Source organism: Nannobrachium achirus (assembly GCF_963921795.1).
Source record: "Nannobrachium achirus genome assembly, chromosome: 18".
NCBI lineage: Eukaryota > Metazoa > Chordata > Actinopteri > Myctophiformes > Myctophidae > Nannobrachium > Nannobrachium achirus.
In genome coordinates, this window is record NC_137825.1 from 31,409,256 (window position 1) to 31,425,010 (window position 15,755).

Genomic DNA, 15,755 nt, shown 5'->3' on the forward strand with positions numbered 1-15,755 from the left:
TTTTCAAAAACCATCGCAAACAACTTGGGCTCGCCCCCTAGTGGTCTGTTTGCAATTAATCAAATATTAGATAGGTCAGTATATTGTAGACCACTAGGGGGTGAGCCCAACTTGTTTGCAATAGTTTTTGAAAACCTTATACCCATACCTAACACCATGTCAAAATGTAAAAGCTAGTTACCAAGTGCATATTTTATATGAATTTTTACACATTAAATAGGCATTTTCAGCTCCCGGCAGCCATCGTGGACGCCATCTTGAAAATGATGGCTTTCCGGTAGTTATTTTTTCCTAAACTTTTAGTATGTTGTTTATCATACCCAATACACACTAAAAACGGCTGGGTTGAAAATAACCCGATCTGGGTTGTATTATAACCCACCCCTGGGTAACTATTGGACCTACCCAACAGTAGTAAATCTTACACAGCAAAATGGGTAGGTCCTTTCTACCCAGCACCGTAGTAAGATATTCTACCACATCTGGGTAGAATTTTTTACTCACTCTGGGTCAACCACTATTATTTAGTATATATTTTATCCACATGTGGGAAGTATATTTTACTCATCGTAAATGACCATGCCAATATTATTTAACATTAACATAAGATAAGATTTGTTTCAGGGTTTTTTTCTCAGATAATTTGTTCCAAGTATAGCAATATCAACATGAAGGTACATAATTGTAAATTATGCAACAATGTTGAAAAGCTATAATCAGAGAAGTTTAAAGTAGATCACCATAATAACCTCAAATTTATCATGAATTCTTCTCTTTCAGAACAGCAGGGGGAGGGAGCTCAAGCATAAGCTAGCAGCCTAGCAGTTACGGTTAGGGTTTTGGCTCAAAAACTGACAAATGAAATTCTGACATATGACAGTCAGCTTGCCAAGGCAGACACATGGATATGATACATTTAGCATTTTTAGCTACCAAAAGCTTAGAAAATATCCCTGAAAACCTAGAGAAATGCTTTTCCCAGCATGCTTTGCATACCAGGTGACCAGCTTAAGTTTAAAACTACCCATACTGAGTAAAACAATTTTACTCAGCAGCTGGGTAATGTATGAGCTGTACAAAACAACCCATTATACATACAAACACCATTATAATAACCCATAATGGGTAAACCATTTTTTACTCAGATTTTGGGTAGATGAATCTACCCAGCAGTTTTTAGTGTGTAGTAACAGAATCCATTGAAAAATCTCTTTTATCAATTATTTGGGATTTCAACCATATACTGATGTATTGAATATTTGATTCATCGCAAACAGACCACTAGGGGGCGAGCCCAACTTGTTTGCGATGGTTTTTGTAAACCTTATAACCATACCTAACACCATACCAAAAATCAAAAACTTGTCACCAAGTGCCCAAAGTTGATGTTTTTTGACGGATTCCCTCCCAGCTGACCCAACACTGATGATAGTGCTCTTTTTAGTCATCTGAAATGTTTTACTTTTAGTCTAGCTAAATATTATTTTGTATTGTCTATTATTTTATACGATTTTAGTCAAAATCTAAAACAAGACAAAAATGAGCCTCTTAATACAATCTACAAGCTCACAACGAACTGTGAGCTCATGACGGCCAGCATACATTGATGAGTCAATCAGCTAAATATGTTGAGTTAGCTTTGAAATCCTCTTATCAAGTTGCATGGTTAAGGCTTTCTCTCTTTATCTCCCTCTTTGGCCTGAAAAACGTCACAACATAATTATCTGCTTGACCCGGTAAATGTATTGAATCAATCTCACCTGCCTGCTGATACACTAAAGCAGTTGACGCCATGGCCAGAACCACTGATTTTTGCACAACGAGACAAGATGCACGTCATGTTCTTACTCATTCTGTTCTTTACCATGTCTCATATCTTCTGGTATGTCCAATAATGCAGCAGTATAGAGAGCACTGAAGTCTGACATAATTTACACATCCTACCTGGGTTGCTGTTTCTTTCCCCATTCTGAATTCCCATAGACTTTTTTTAAAATATCGCATCAAATAAGAACTGTGTTCCAAAAATAAACAAACGATCTTGGCGGTTTGTTTCATATGGATAAGAAGAATCAACTGATATCACAGTGATGTCAAAGCGTGATCAAACTAAAACATTTCAGGTGACTGAAATATGACTAAAACTAAGTGGAATGTTATTCAAAAGACTCAATTAAACGAAATCACAAATTGCTGGATTGCTGTCAAAATTCACTCTGCGTTTCTCAACTTAACCATCACTCACCACCCTTAGTTAGACAAAGGAGACTCTTTTGTTTTGGACCAGTGTTTATTTTGACAGCTAATTTTGATTTAGTCAACGTCTTTTGAATGAAATGCCTTTTAGTTAGTCTAGTTAAATATAAGAATTTAGTCGATTAAATCTACAGTTGACAAAACTGTCGACAAAACACATTTTTGCAGGCCTTGGTGGCGTTGTAATGCCTGATTTTACACTTGGTTGCACGCTGAAAATAGCAGATCTAACAGCTCACAACGGTGCAGCACAACGCGTTGTTGTGAGCTTGTAGATCTGCTATTTTCAGAGCGCAACACTGGAGCGCAACTATACATAAAATGACTTGTTTTAGTTCTCTCCCCTACTTTTATTTATTTTTTGGCAGTGAAAAAAAGTTAATTGATGAACATTTTTCGTCATAGTTTTAGTATACAGATCCTTCTCAAAAAATTAGAATATTGTGTAAAAGTTCATTTTCTTCTGTGACAAAATAGATTTTTTAAAACTTTCATATATTTTAGATTCATTGTGCATGAAGTGAAATATTCAAAAGCTTTTTTTGTTTTAATTTGGATTTTTATGGCATACAGCTCATGAAAATCAAAAATCCATATCTCAAAATATTAGAATATTCCACATGACCACTCAAAAGAAGCATTTATAATACAGAAATGTCAAAGTTCTGAAAGGTTATGTTAATTTATGCACTCAGTACTTGGTATGGAATACTTTTGAACAAATTCCTTCATCAATGGGGCGTGGCATGAAGGTGGTCAGCCTGTGGTACTGTTGAGGTGTTATGGAAGCCCAGGTTTGATTGATTGAGGCCTAAAGCTCATCTGTGTGGTTGAGTCTGGTGTCTCTCATCTTCCCCTTGACAACACAACACAGATTCTCTGTGGGTTTCAGGTCAGGCCAGTTTGCTGGTCAGTTAAGGCCAGTAATACCATGGTCAGTACACCAGTTACTAGTAGTTTTGGCTCTGTGGGCAGGTGCCAAGTGCTTCTGGCTAAAGGAAATCATCATCTCCATAAAGCTTGTCAACCTACAGAAGTGCAAAGTGCTCTAAAATCCCCAGGTAGATGGCTGTCTTGACTCTGAACTTGATGAAACACAGTGGACCAACACCTGCAATACATTGCAATGCTGGTTTTGCCCACATTGTGTTTTATCAAGTTCAGAGTCAAGACAGTCATCTACCCGGGGATTTTAGAGCACTTAATGCTTCCGTAGATTGAAAAGCTTTATTGAGATGATAATTGATTTTATCCAGAAGCACTTGGCACCTGCCCACAGAGCCAAAACTACTAGTAACTGGTGTACTGACCATGGTATTACTGGCCTTAACTGACCAGCAAACTGGCCTGACCTGAACCCCACAGAGAATCTGTGTTGTGTTGTCAAGAGGAAGATGAGAGACATCAGACTCAACCACACAGATGAACTTAAGGCCTCTATCAAAGCAAACCTGGGCTTCCATAACACCTCAGTAGTACCACAGGCTGACCACCTTCATGCCACGCCCCATTGATGAAGGAATTTGTTCAAAAGTATTCCATACCAAGTACTGAGTGCATAAATTGACATAACCTTTCAGAACTTTGACATTTCTGTATTATAAATGCTTAACACCCATTTTGTGCCCCAGAAATTAACGGATTAAAATGTCCAGAGTGCCTCTCGCTGGCTCCATAAACGGCCAGTCTCTTATTTTGAAGGCCAGAAGTCCATAGCTTTAACACTTCCGGTCTGACGTCATCGCGTCATTCACAGGAAGCGGTCATGTCAACGTGGTGTTATGTAATGGCCGATCGGAGCTTTTCAACATGTGTTTTATAAGCGAGCATCTATTGCAATCCTTCGCTTTGAAAGTGTTGTTTGGAGATAATGGACATTAAAGATGAGATTCCCCGTCTGCCTCAATGTTATGGGATTACTATTTTGTGCTCGTGGATCCGTGATGATGATGTATCGGCTCCGGCGATCGACTCAGGACGTTCCGGGCACCAACAGGGTAGGATTACTGTACCGCCGTTACAGTAATAGAGTACTTTTCGCGAGTATACTCGGGATCGGCACTCTGGGTACTCGAGTACTTTTCACGAGTATTCTCGGGAATGGCACTAAATCGGTTAATTTGAGTGGTCGTGTGGAATATTCTAATATTTTGAGATATGGGTTTTTGATTTTCATGAGCTGTATACCATAAAAATCACACCCGTGTGAACTGAGCGGTGGTGTCTCCCCCCCCCCCCCCCCAGGCTAGTCTCAACAGCACCCTCTTACCCACCACCCCCCCCCTCCCCCCTTCCCCCCTGTGTGTGTGTGTGTGTGTGTGTGTGTGTGTGTGTGTGTGTGTGTGTGTGTGTGTGTGTGTGTGTGTGTGCGCGCGTGTGTGTGTGTGTGCCTGGCCTCCATCATCAATCCATCATCCATCCATCCATCCGACTTGCTGACCCACACTTCCCCCCTGTGTGTGTGTGTGTGTGTGTGTGTGTGTGTGTGTGTGTGTGTGTGTGTGTGTGTGTGTGTGTGTGTGTGTGTGTGTGTGTGAACAACAGCGCCCCTCCCTTAACATGTGTGGTCAGAAAAGGTACTGCCAGGCTACATACACGGCCGGACGTACGCATACATACCCACACACACGGCCACGTATAGGAGGCGGTGTGACCACCGCTCAAAAATCCAAATTAAAACAAAAAGGGCTATTGAATATTTCACTGCATGCACAATGAATCTAAAATATATGAAAGTTTAAAAAAATCTATTATATTACAGAAGAAAATGAACTTTTACACAATATTCTAATTTTTTGAGAAGGATCTGTACAATCATATATTTTTGTTTTGTTTTGGACAACATGTAGGGTCAACTAAATCCACAACAAACCCTACAGTACGGTAGACTGACTGCTACCTCCTGCTCTCTCTCTCTCTCTCTCTCTCTCTCTCTCTCTCTCTCTCTCTCTCTCTCTCTCCCCCCATGCAGCTGCGGGGATGTGAAGGTGGGTGGGGGTTTGTCCCAGGGCCTGGCGGCCCCTGGAGGACGCCACCAGAGGGGTCCCTGGACCAGCTCCATGCTGGCCCAAGAGGCCAAGGATCTGTCCAAGTCAGTCCGAGCCATCCGGGACGCCGACTGTAAGTCACTGATTCTTCATCGTTTTATTTATTTCTTGATGTCAACCAAGTGTTTATGTCGTTGACTAAAATGATGACGAAAAATGTTCGTCGAGACGTCGACTACCTTATTTCACTTCAGATCATCGGACCTCCCACACCCATACTTTCTGATGTGAACAATAAGGCCATCACACGCTTAGCACTTTCAATAGCAAATTACACTGATCATCCACTGTATCACTACTTCGACCTCATGCCATCGGGGTGAAGATGAGGTGGACAAAGGTTCATTTTAGCGTGAGTTTTATCCCCTCAGCCATTGCTGCTCTAAACAAACTGCCCCGCCCCCGTCGATAGGATGGTTTTCTGTGTACAGTGGGGACCTCATGTTTTGTCTTTGTGATATGTTGTTTTGTGTTTCATTGTTATGTGTTGTTCTAGTTGCTGTTTTCGAACAGACTTGTGAAGACAAATATCCCTTTGGGGACAATAAAGATTATTATTATTGATAACAGCAACAAAAGGTATATTAACAGAGGGGGGGGGGGGGGGCAGAATAATATTTTGAGGATCAGCCATTCAGTCTCTGCGCTATTAATCTCTCAAGAACAGAATATGAAAAGGAACTTTTCTTTGACGATGGCTAGCCAGATTGCTGCACTATTAGCCTCCCTACCTCTTCCATTCCCTCTTCCTGTTTCTTTGCATCTTAATGTCCCCCTAATTGCATCTCCAACCTGTTGAAAATCTCGTCTACCTGCCTTCCGAGAGGCCGCCTCTTGTCCTCGTGCCCTCTGATCCAGAGACCCCCCCTCACACCCCCACCCCCCATGTGTGTCGCGTCAGGCCCCGACTCCAGCCAACACTGCAGACATCAACAGGAAATGGCTGATGTATTTCCTGGATGCCACAGTTCCCCTCTACCCCAGTCCCCCCCCCCTCTCTTTCTGTGCTGTCATGTCGCTGGGTAGGAATCACATTTGCAAATCAGATCTACAAGCTTGGCATTGTACTGTTGGTGTCTCACTTTCTACTGCATGCCTGTCCAGCTGTCTGCCAGACAGACTGTATGTACATTAGTATCTCTAATCATCTGGTCTGCATGCAGACAGTAGAGCATTTCCTAGACACTGTTTCTAAAAACAGCCAGCAGCATGAATACAAACACACTAACCAGCTGACACCAGGCCGGCTTCACCTGTCAGCTAGCAAGAAAAAGTGGTGTCTATACTCTATACCAATAGCAGTGGTAGAAGAAGTAAAAGTAGCAATACCATACTGTATTTATGGTATGCCTATTGAGCGTGTGGTTTGGCTATTTTCACAATATTTATCTGTGGAACCGGGTCAAACTAAATGCAATGCCTACAATTCCATGTGCTTGTCAGGGTGGGGGGGGGGTCCCCCCAGTTCAAATATGATTATTTTGGTCATGGCCTGAAAATCACAAGCCGTGGCCAACAACTGGACTGGTCGCGTTCTAGACTGGTCAGCTCACAGGTTTTAATGTGTGTGAGTGTTCCTGAAAGAGATCATTTGTCCACAGCGAACCTCCCCTGGGTAAAAGATTATAATAATATAAAGTGATGTTATTTTCAAATAGCTTAAAGTGCAAATATGGCTTATGAGGTTGATGTATGATTTATTAATAATCTGAAAAGTAATTTCTGTGGAGTGAAAAGTACAATATTTGCCTCTTGATGTAGTGGAGTAGAAGTATGAAGTATAAAAAAAAGTAAAGTAAAAGTACCTCAAAGTTGTGCTTATGTTCAGTACATACTTTAAAATGTTCTTTGTGTATTTGCTGCTGGTTTGTGTGATTATACTGTATATACAGTACAGTGTACGTGCTGCTGGCTGTTTTCATAAATCATGTCGGAAATTGCATGGCCTGCCTCCAGACTTGAGTCTCACAGCCGATTTTAGACACTAGAAAGTCTGCTGGGACTAGAGTTCATCTGCTGCTGCACTTCGCTGAGTCCCAAAGGGAATTCAAAAACGACAAGCTCCTGTGAATCTGGACTGGAGATCCACGTTGTGACTGCCATGTGCACCTGTAACGTCTAAGACATATCGTTGCTGTCAGGGCAGAAAGGTTTTTGTATTTTTAAGCGGTGCACGTGTGTCGTGTTTGATATGCACAGGTGCGATTTTCTTTTGGTCAATTAACGCCCTACTTGATCATATAATACATTGAATTATGTGCTTTTCTCTGTACCCAAAGTGGCTTTACAACAAAACAAAATAAACTACGCACTTTAATTCTATGAGGGCGGATTCTGCCAATGCATTTCAATGGGAATGGAGCAGTTTGCTGCCATCTGCAGATTTATGCTAAAAAAAATCCCATTGAAAAGCATTGGCAGAATCAGGTAGAATTAAACTTCCAGTGTGATCTTGCCCGTAAGTGGTTCATTGAAAAGCATTGCTGCTGAAAAGATCTGCTACTTTTGATGCTGTAGTGTAGTGTGATCACGTAGGGCGTTAATTTACCAAATAAATAACACGAAGAAGTTTCTGCCCGACAGCAACACAATGAAACAACAGTACAGCAGCAACTGAAGAAATGCACTTCAGCACAATCCAGTAAGTCACCAACTAGGTACAACTGTGTCTATAAACTCACATATTTCTGTTTGTCAGCAATTTATCATATTTTCCCTGTTTTTCTTTTCTTTTCTATTTTTTCCCACCTTGCTTGCTGCTGTTGTTGCAGTTTTGTTACAGTCGTGTATTTTGGCTGCACAGATGCTGTCAGAGGTAGAATTGTTGAACCACTTAAGATCTATTGACTTTGTCATGATGACAAATAGTGACTGTCTGACTCGATATCGATCTACAAGCTCACACATAGAGAGGTGGAGAGAGAGATAAGTAGGTCAATCCGATTCAGGTCTCACAGCTTGTGAGATGTCAGGGAGATTATGGGCTCCCGCTGTGTGTGTGTGTGTGTGTGTGTGTGTGTGTGTGTGTGTGTGTGTGTGTGTGTGTGTGTGTGTGTGTGTGCGTGTGTGTGTGTGTGTGTGTGTGTGTGTGTGTGTGTGTGTGTGTGTGTGTGTGTGTGTGTGTGTGTGTGTGTGTGTGTGTGTGTACACGCGTGTGTGTGTGTGTGTGTGCGTAAGTGCGTGTGCACGAACCATACCTTGGTTAAGATCACCTCTGTCTCATAGTGTTAAAGCTGGTGTTGCCTGGATACGTGGTTCCATACAGCTTACCTATTGATGTACCACTCCTCTTTATATAACCACACACACACCACCTGTTATTCAACGGAGCAACATGTGATAAGGGACCGGGTCTCAGCATCCTTAAACCACTTAAACCCGATGCACTTTGTCCCCCAGAGGTCTATACTAGGCCCCCTCCTAGGGGGGGGGGGGGGGGGCAAGTGGGTCCCCAAATAATTGGCAAAACACTAAGATGTGTGCTGATAACATGAATATAGTAAAACATACAGATGTGCCATTTCAAAACTTCACACGTCCTGTCATTAGCAAGACAGTAGATTTCCAGTGGAGCTTCCAGATCTTGTAGATCAGCTATTTTTAATACTTTCATGTAGTTTAAATCTACCTATGAATGTGGATTTTGCTTTTCAATGGGAATGGAGTGGTTTCTTGTCATTTGCACAAAAAAGCTCTATTCTCCATAAACATTAGGAAGGCAAAATGGGCAAAGAAACCTGGGGAAAAAGAGCATTTGCTGGAAATGTTCAGGAAAAGAGCAGTAAAGCACGAAGACTTGAAATGGCACATCTGTATAATAATGTAATAACACTGTAGTAGCGTATTTCTTTATTTATTTGGGCATAAGCCTTATGTTTGATAGAGACTGTTGAGAGAGACAGGAAACATGCACGGACAGAGTAGGCCAGTGGCATACGTGCAGAGTAAATGCAAACCAAAAACTTCACGTATATGCAAATGTATGCCACATATGGCAGGCAGGCAGGCACGCACGCACACACGCACGCACACACACACTCACACACACCTTAGATCAGTGTGTGAATGGGGTGTCACACAGTCATACATGTGCGTTTGCGTTAGCCAAGCCCACAGCGGCTGTCGTATGATAATGAGGGGCAGGGATGATTTTAGCACGTAGTAAAAGCAGTGTATTTTGATTGGGCCTTTTTTTGGACCAAAAATACTGTACTCAAAGTGGCACAATGTAAAATTTAATTTTGTCCAATCTGTTTGGTAGAGTATGTTGATACAATATAACCCATACAATTGGGGTGGCTGTATATTTTGTCATTTAGATCAGGTCAAAGGTCATGTCTCACCTAGACACAGGATTTGTACCTGATGGTCAAGATTCAATGGAGAGAGAGAGAGAGGAAGTTTACAGTCCTTGGTTACATCCAGTTCCCATGGCAACAGGCAGGGGACTAAGAGAGAGACGACAGTTTGGTCTTTTGTATTTTATAAACTATGTCTGTCTGTCAGTGTCTGTCCACCTGCCTGTAGACAGTCTGTTTGCTGCCACAAAATCTAAATCATGAATTTGTCTTGTTGTGGTTTATGTTGCGCGCTACTTTAATATTTTTCAAAAATGTATTTGTGCAGATGATACATACAGTAGCAGATGTACACGCTCACAACGTCTCACAGTGCTTGTACTGTATGTTGGTTTGTTTACTCTCTAAAACAGAGGTCCTCGAACACTTTCATGTCAAGGAACGACCCCAAATTGATATAAGAGAGCTGTCAACATTCGTCAACATTTTTTGAAAATATAAGATCTTCAGATCTTCAAGCTCACAACGTGTGCTGTGAGCAGAGAGCAGATACATGTATGATTAAATTGTAATACAAGTGTTTAACCCCTCTGGAACCCCCTCGAGGACTCCTGGGGGTCCCTGCGGACCCCACATTTAGAACCACTACTCTAAAGAGTCCGAGTGTACTATACTTAATGTTTTGAGTACCCATACTTTACTTGAGTATTTGTAGTTTTGGATACTTTCAAGGCAAATATTATTCTTTTGACTCCACAGAATTCCTAGGAAGGGGAAAAAGTGCATGATATGAATTAACCTCTTGCTCACAACCGCTTGAGCTTGAGAGCTTATAGTTTTTTTTGTACCTTGTAATTTGTACTCATTAAATATTTACATTTTATTTTATTTTATTTGAATAAGATATTTTTTGAATACTTAAAGCAGCACTATATCGTCTCTGTCGGGCAGAAACCTTGTATCTCCAAATTTCTAATTTGTACATTTGTACAAGACAAAGCACTGCTTCACTTTCATCATACAAGGCCATTGCACAAAAGAAGTGAAAACAACACGGCGCCTCGGCGTTGTGTGCTTGTAGATCAGCTGTTTTCACTAGTTAAAATCATTTTAAAAATGATAAATACAAAACAAACGGTTTTGGACATACAAGGTTTCCACCCGACAACGACGATATGCAACTCTCCGCTTCAACCCCGGTTTTGAACCGGGTTTTGTGCTAAACTGCTGACATTTCTACCATAGAGCTAATAGAGCCTGCCTGCTTGCTCAGGGGATACATTTAATTAACCATCAGGTCCATTGTGTCAGATCCTGTGTCTAGGGGTAGATGTAGCCTCCCCTAACGCAGGCTGATTTTGGTCTAGAGGGGGCGGATTCACCGACCATGGCCCACCTCCCACTTCCTATGCCAGAAATTATAACAGGTTACCCCAGGCTTTTATTTTTCTTCCTATCGCCAAAATAAAAGCCTGGGTTTCCGAGGCTATAAGGTAGATGAGACATTACCATTGACACGATCTAAATGTCTCGATACACAGCGACCCCAGTTGTATACATTATATCGTCACTGTTGGGCAGAAACCTTGTATCTTCAAGTTTAAAATGTGTAAGTTTCTTCGCTAAGTAAAGCCCTGCTTCATCATACAAGGCCGTCACACAACACTAGAGAAAACTACAGATCTACAAGCAACGGCTCTGCGTTGTGTGCTTGTAGATCTGCTGTATTCACTAGTTTAGTTCATTTTTTAAATGATAAATACAAAACAAACGCTTTTGGACATAGAACGTTTCCACCCGACAACGACGATTAAGCAATACTATGTCCCTGAACGTTACATGAAAACCACTAGCCAGCCGCCTAGCATAGTGTGGGGAGAGAGGCGCGCTTGCTGTCTTTCGTGACCAACGCAGCTGATTTCTTTAGGCTACTTGATGAGAGACAGTGCATCTGTGCTCGTTATATGCACGGTTGGAGAGCCTGTTTTCCATTGAGAGCCTGACTACCTGTTGTATAATATTGTATTAACACACTCTACCATTCAGATTTCACAGAATAACATTTTATTCACCAAGTTACATAATACAGCTTTAAGACTGACTTATTTTCCTATCTTTTAATCACATCTAATCAAATTGCTATGTGTGTGTTATGTAATGTTGATGTTTTAGTTTTTATCTTGCACAGCACTTTGGTCAATCTCTGATTGTTTAATTGAATAAAAATATGAAAATAATATGGTTTGATTTGATTTGAACGATGGTGATAAATGGAGATGAAAAGCGTGCTAATTAGAAGCAGCCTTGTTAGTAACACACTGGGGAGGATAACAAGGTCACGGAAAACTTTCCGGCCTTGCTTAAGTGAGTGGCAACCAAAAATACATGTCATGTAAAGTAATGGCCAAAGTGTGTCATGAAATGACTATGTTCTTTTTCCGCTTCTTCTCACCACTCCCCTGGAAGCTAAACACTTGACATGATTCTCCTCTGGCTAGCCTTGTTGTGTTTAGTAAGACACTGACAAAAGCTGACAAGTCTAAACCAACACGCCTGTATCTCTGTGCTCTCATGAACATTCACACACATGCATGCATGAACACACGCATGCACGCACGTTGCCACCCAGCCACACGTACACACACGCACACGAACGAACGCACGCACGCACGCACGCACGCACGCACGCACACACACAAACGTTTGTTTTACTATGTACTTATGAGGGCCAATTTTATGGATTCCATCGTAACCAAACCCTAACCCTAACCAGAATATTTTGTTAATTGTATCTCTAAAAATCTTTTATAACCATAAAACCAACTCATGCACACACACACACACACACACACACACACAGACAGACATACTGTACCCTCAGACATACTGTACCATACAGAGCAGAGACAGAGAGGCTGAAACGATGCGAGAAAGAAACACACCATTCATTGAACCGATATAATACAGTACATTTTAAGAGAGCTAAATGAAGGAAAAGGGTTTTAAAAAAGACGAGAAGAATAGAGAGTGGACAGGAAATGCTAGCTGGGAGATGGATTTAGACGGACATAGATAGGGTCTGAGAGTGCACCTCGTGTCACTGCAAAACACACTCACGTTTTCACCATGTGCTTCCTAGTGTGTGTGTGTGTGTGTGTGTGTGTGTGTGTCTGTGTTTGTGTGTGTGTGTGTGTGTGTGTGTGTGTGTGTGTGTGTGTGTGTGTGTGTGTGATTGGTGCTTGGAGCATTATAAATGCGATCTGGCTGAGTCATAGTTTTTATTTGTGCGTCAACACCTGGACATAAATGTGCACACACACACACGCTCGAGCACACACACACACACACACACGTTTGTATTACTACACTCGTGAGAACATCAACCTTTTAGGAAGGCAATTTTATCTATTTAATTTCCTGTAAAGCTGAAAATACCTGATCTACAAGCTCACAACATTGTGAGCTTGTTAGAGCGGTATTTTTTTGTGCATGACGCACATGCACAAATTAAGGTTTTACGTTAATAACGACAATAACCCTAACCCCAAAACCTCCAAAAAACCAAACCTCTAAACTAAGCCTGATGGGGTTGCCGAAAAATACCCCTCATAATATGGGGTTCTGGTACAGTATAAGGCAGTTTGAGAACCCCTGGCTTAATGACATGAACTGCTACACACGCCCACGCATGCACACGCGCGCACACACACACACACACACACACACACACACACACACACACACACACACACACACACACACACACACACACACACACACACACACACACACACAGCTTAATGAAATTAACTGCTCAAATGCACCGCTCACTTCAAACTGTTCCAAAAATAAACAAATGATCCCGGCGGTTTGATATGAAGAATCAACTGATGGCCAGAAACCGCTAATGTTACTGCAGCTGAATGAGTTACATTTTTGACAGAAACAGACTCAAATATTAGTGACTGACTATCATAAACGATACAGATCCACCTCCCTTGACAATATCGCAGAGACAGTTTGTTTATTTTTGGACCACAATGAGATGATTCTAAAATGAGGAAAAACTTCGGCGACCCCTGCATGCGGGGATGAGCGAGTGACGTCAGGACTTCTACTGTACCTGTGAGGACATTTGACCCTCACAAGCCTAGTAATATAAGTACACACACACACACACACACACACACACACACACACACACACACACACACACACACACACACACACACACACACACACACACACACACACACACACACACACACAAGTTTGTTTTACTATGTACTTATGAGGGACAATTTTATGAATTCCAAAGTAACATTTATTTTTTAATTTGTATTTGTATTTAATTTCTTTTTTTTGGTTAGTTTCTTTTTTTTGGTTGCTGTAGCAACATTGACTCCTATACAATAGAATATGTTAGTAAACAAAATAATGCTGTTGTTTACTGTATCAACAGCAGTTTCCTCCACGCCTATACCAACTGCACTGTGACAAAAAGACAGACGGACATGCAGAGTTATCAGACATACTGTACCATACAGAGCAGAGACAGAGAGGCTGAAACGATGCGAGAAAGAAACACACTATTCATTGAACCGATATAATACAGTACATTTTAAGAGAGCTAAATGAAGGAAAAGGGTTTTAAAAAAGACGAGAAGAATAGAGAGTGGACAGGAAATGCTAGCTGGGAGATGGATTTAGACGGACATAGATAGGGTCTGAGAGTGCACCTCGTGTCACTGCAAAACACACTCACGTTTTCACCATGTGCTTCCTAGTGTGTGTGTGTGTGTGTGTGTGTGTGTGTGTGTGTGTGTGTGTGTGTGTGTGTGTGTGTGTGATTGGCGCTGGGAGCATTATAAATGCGATCTGGCTGAGTCATAGTTTTTACCTGGACATAAATGTGCACACACACACACGCTCGAGCACACACACACACACACACACACACACACACACACACACACACACACACACACACACACACACACACACACACACACACACACACGGTATAGCTTAATGGAATTAACTGCTCAAATGCACCGCTCACTTCAAACTGTTCCAAAAATAAACAAATGATCCCGGCGGTTTGATATGAAGAATCAACTGATGGCCAGAAACCGCTAATGTTACTGCAGCTGAATGAGTTACATTTTTGACAGAAACAGACTCAAATATTAGTGACTGACTATCATACACGATACAGATCCACCTCCCTTGACAATATCGCAGAGACAGTTTGTTTATTTTTGGACCACAATGAGATGATTCTAAAATGAGGAAAAACTTCGGCGACCCCTGCGGGGATGAGCGAGTGACGTCAGGACTTCTACTGTACCTGTGAGGACATTTGACCCTCACAAGCCTAGTAATATAAGTACACACACACACACACACACACACACACACACACACACACACACACACACACACACACACACACACACACACACACACACACACACACGTTTGTTTTACTATGTACTTATGAGGGACAATTTTATGAATTCCAAAGTAACATTTATTTTTTAATTTGTATTTGTATTTGTATTTCATTTCTTTTTTTTTGGTTAATTTCTTTTTTTTGGTTGCTGTAGCAACATTGACTCCTATACAATAGAATATGTGAGTAAACAAAATAAATAATGCTTATTAACATGTTGTTTACTGTATCAACAGCAGTTTCCTCCACGCCTATACCAACTGCACTGTGACAAAAAGACAGACGGACATGCAGAGTTATCAGACATACTGTACCATACAGAGCAGAGACAGAGAGGCTGAAACGATGCGAGAAAGAAACACACTATTCATTGAACCGATATAATACAGTACATTTTAAGAGAGCTAAATGAAGGAAAAGGGTTTTAAAAATCACACCCGTGTGAACTGAGCGGTGGTTTACTGTACTCTACTGTACCTAACTGTACTGTACTGTACATATTCTGTGTTCTATATCTATGAATTCTATGTGTTCTAGATCTATGAATTCTGTCACCCCCCCCCCCCCAGGCTAGTCTCAACAGCACCCTCTTACCCACCAACCCCCCCCCCCCCCCCTCCCCCCTGTGTGTGTGTGTGTGTGTGTGTGTGTGTGTGCGCGTCTGTGTGTGTGTGCCTGGCCTGAAAACAGCGCCCCTCC

General features: G+C 41.6%; 1 protein-coding gene across 1 annotated transcript in view; it reads left to right on the forward strand.

Moving 5' to 3' along the window:
- The window catches only part of stxbp4 (syntaxin binding protein 4), a gene marked incomplete at both ends in the record, with an annotated part of 71,572 nt that overhangs the window by 40,162 nt on the left and 15,655 nt on the right, over nucleotides 1-15,755 (forward strand). Inside the window, one exon of the mRNA XM_080747346.1 lies at nucleotides 5,228-5,376. Within this exon, the coding sequence (XP_080603472.1) occupies nucleotides 5,228-5,376 (149 nt within the window). The remainder of the gene's footprint in view (nucleotides 1-5,227; nucleotides 5,377-15,755) is intronic.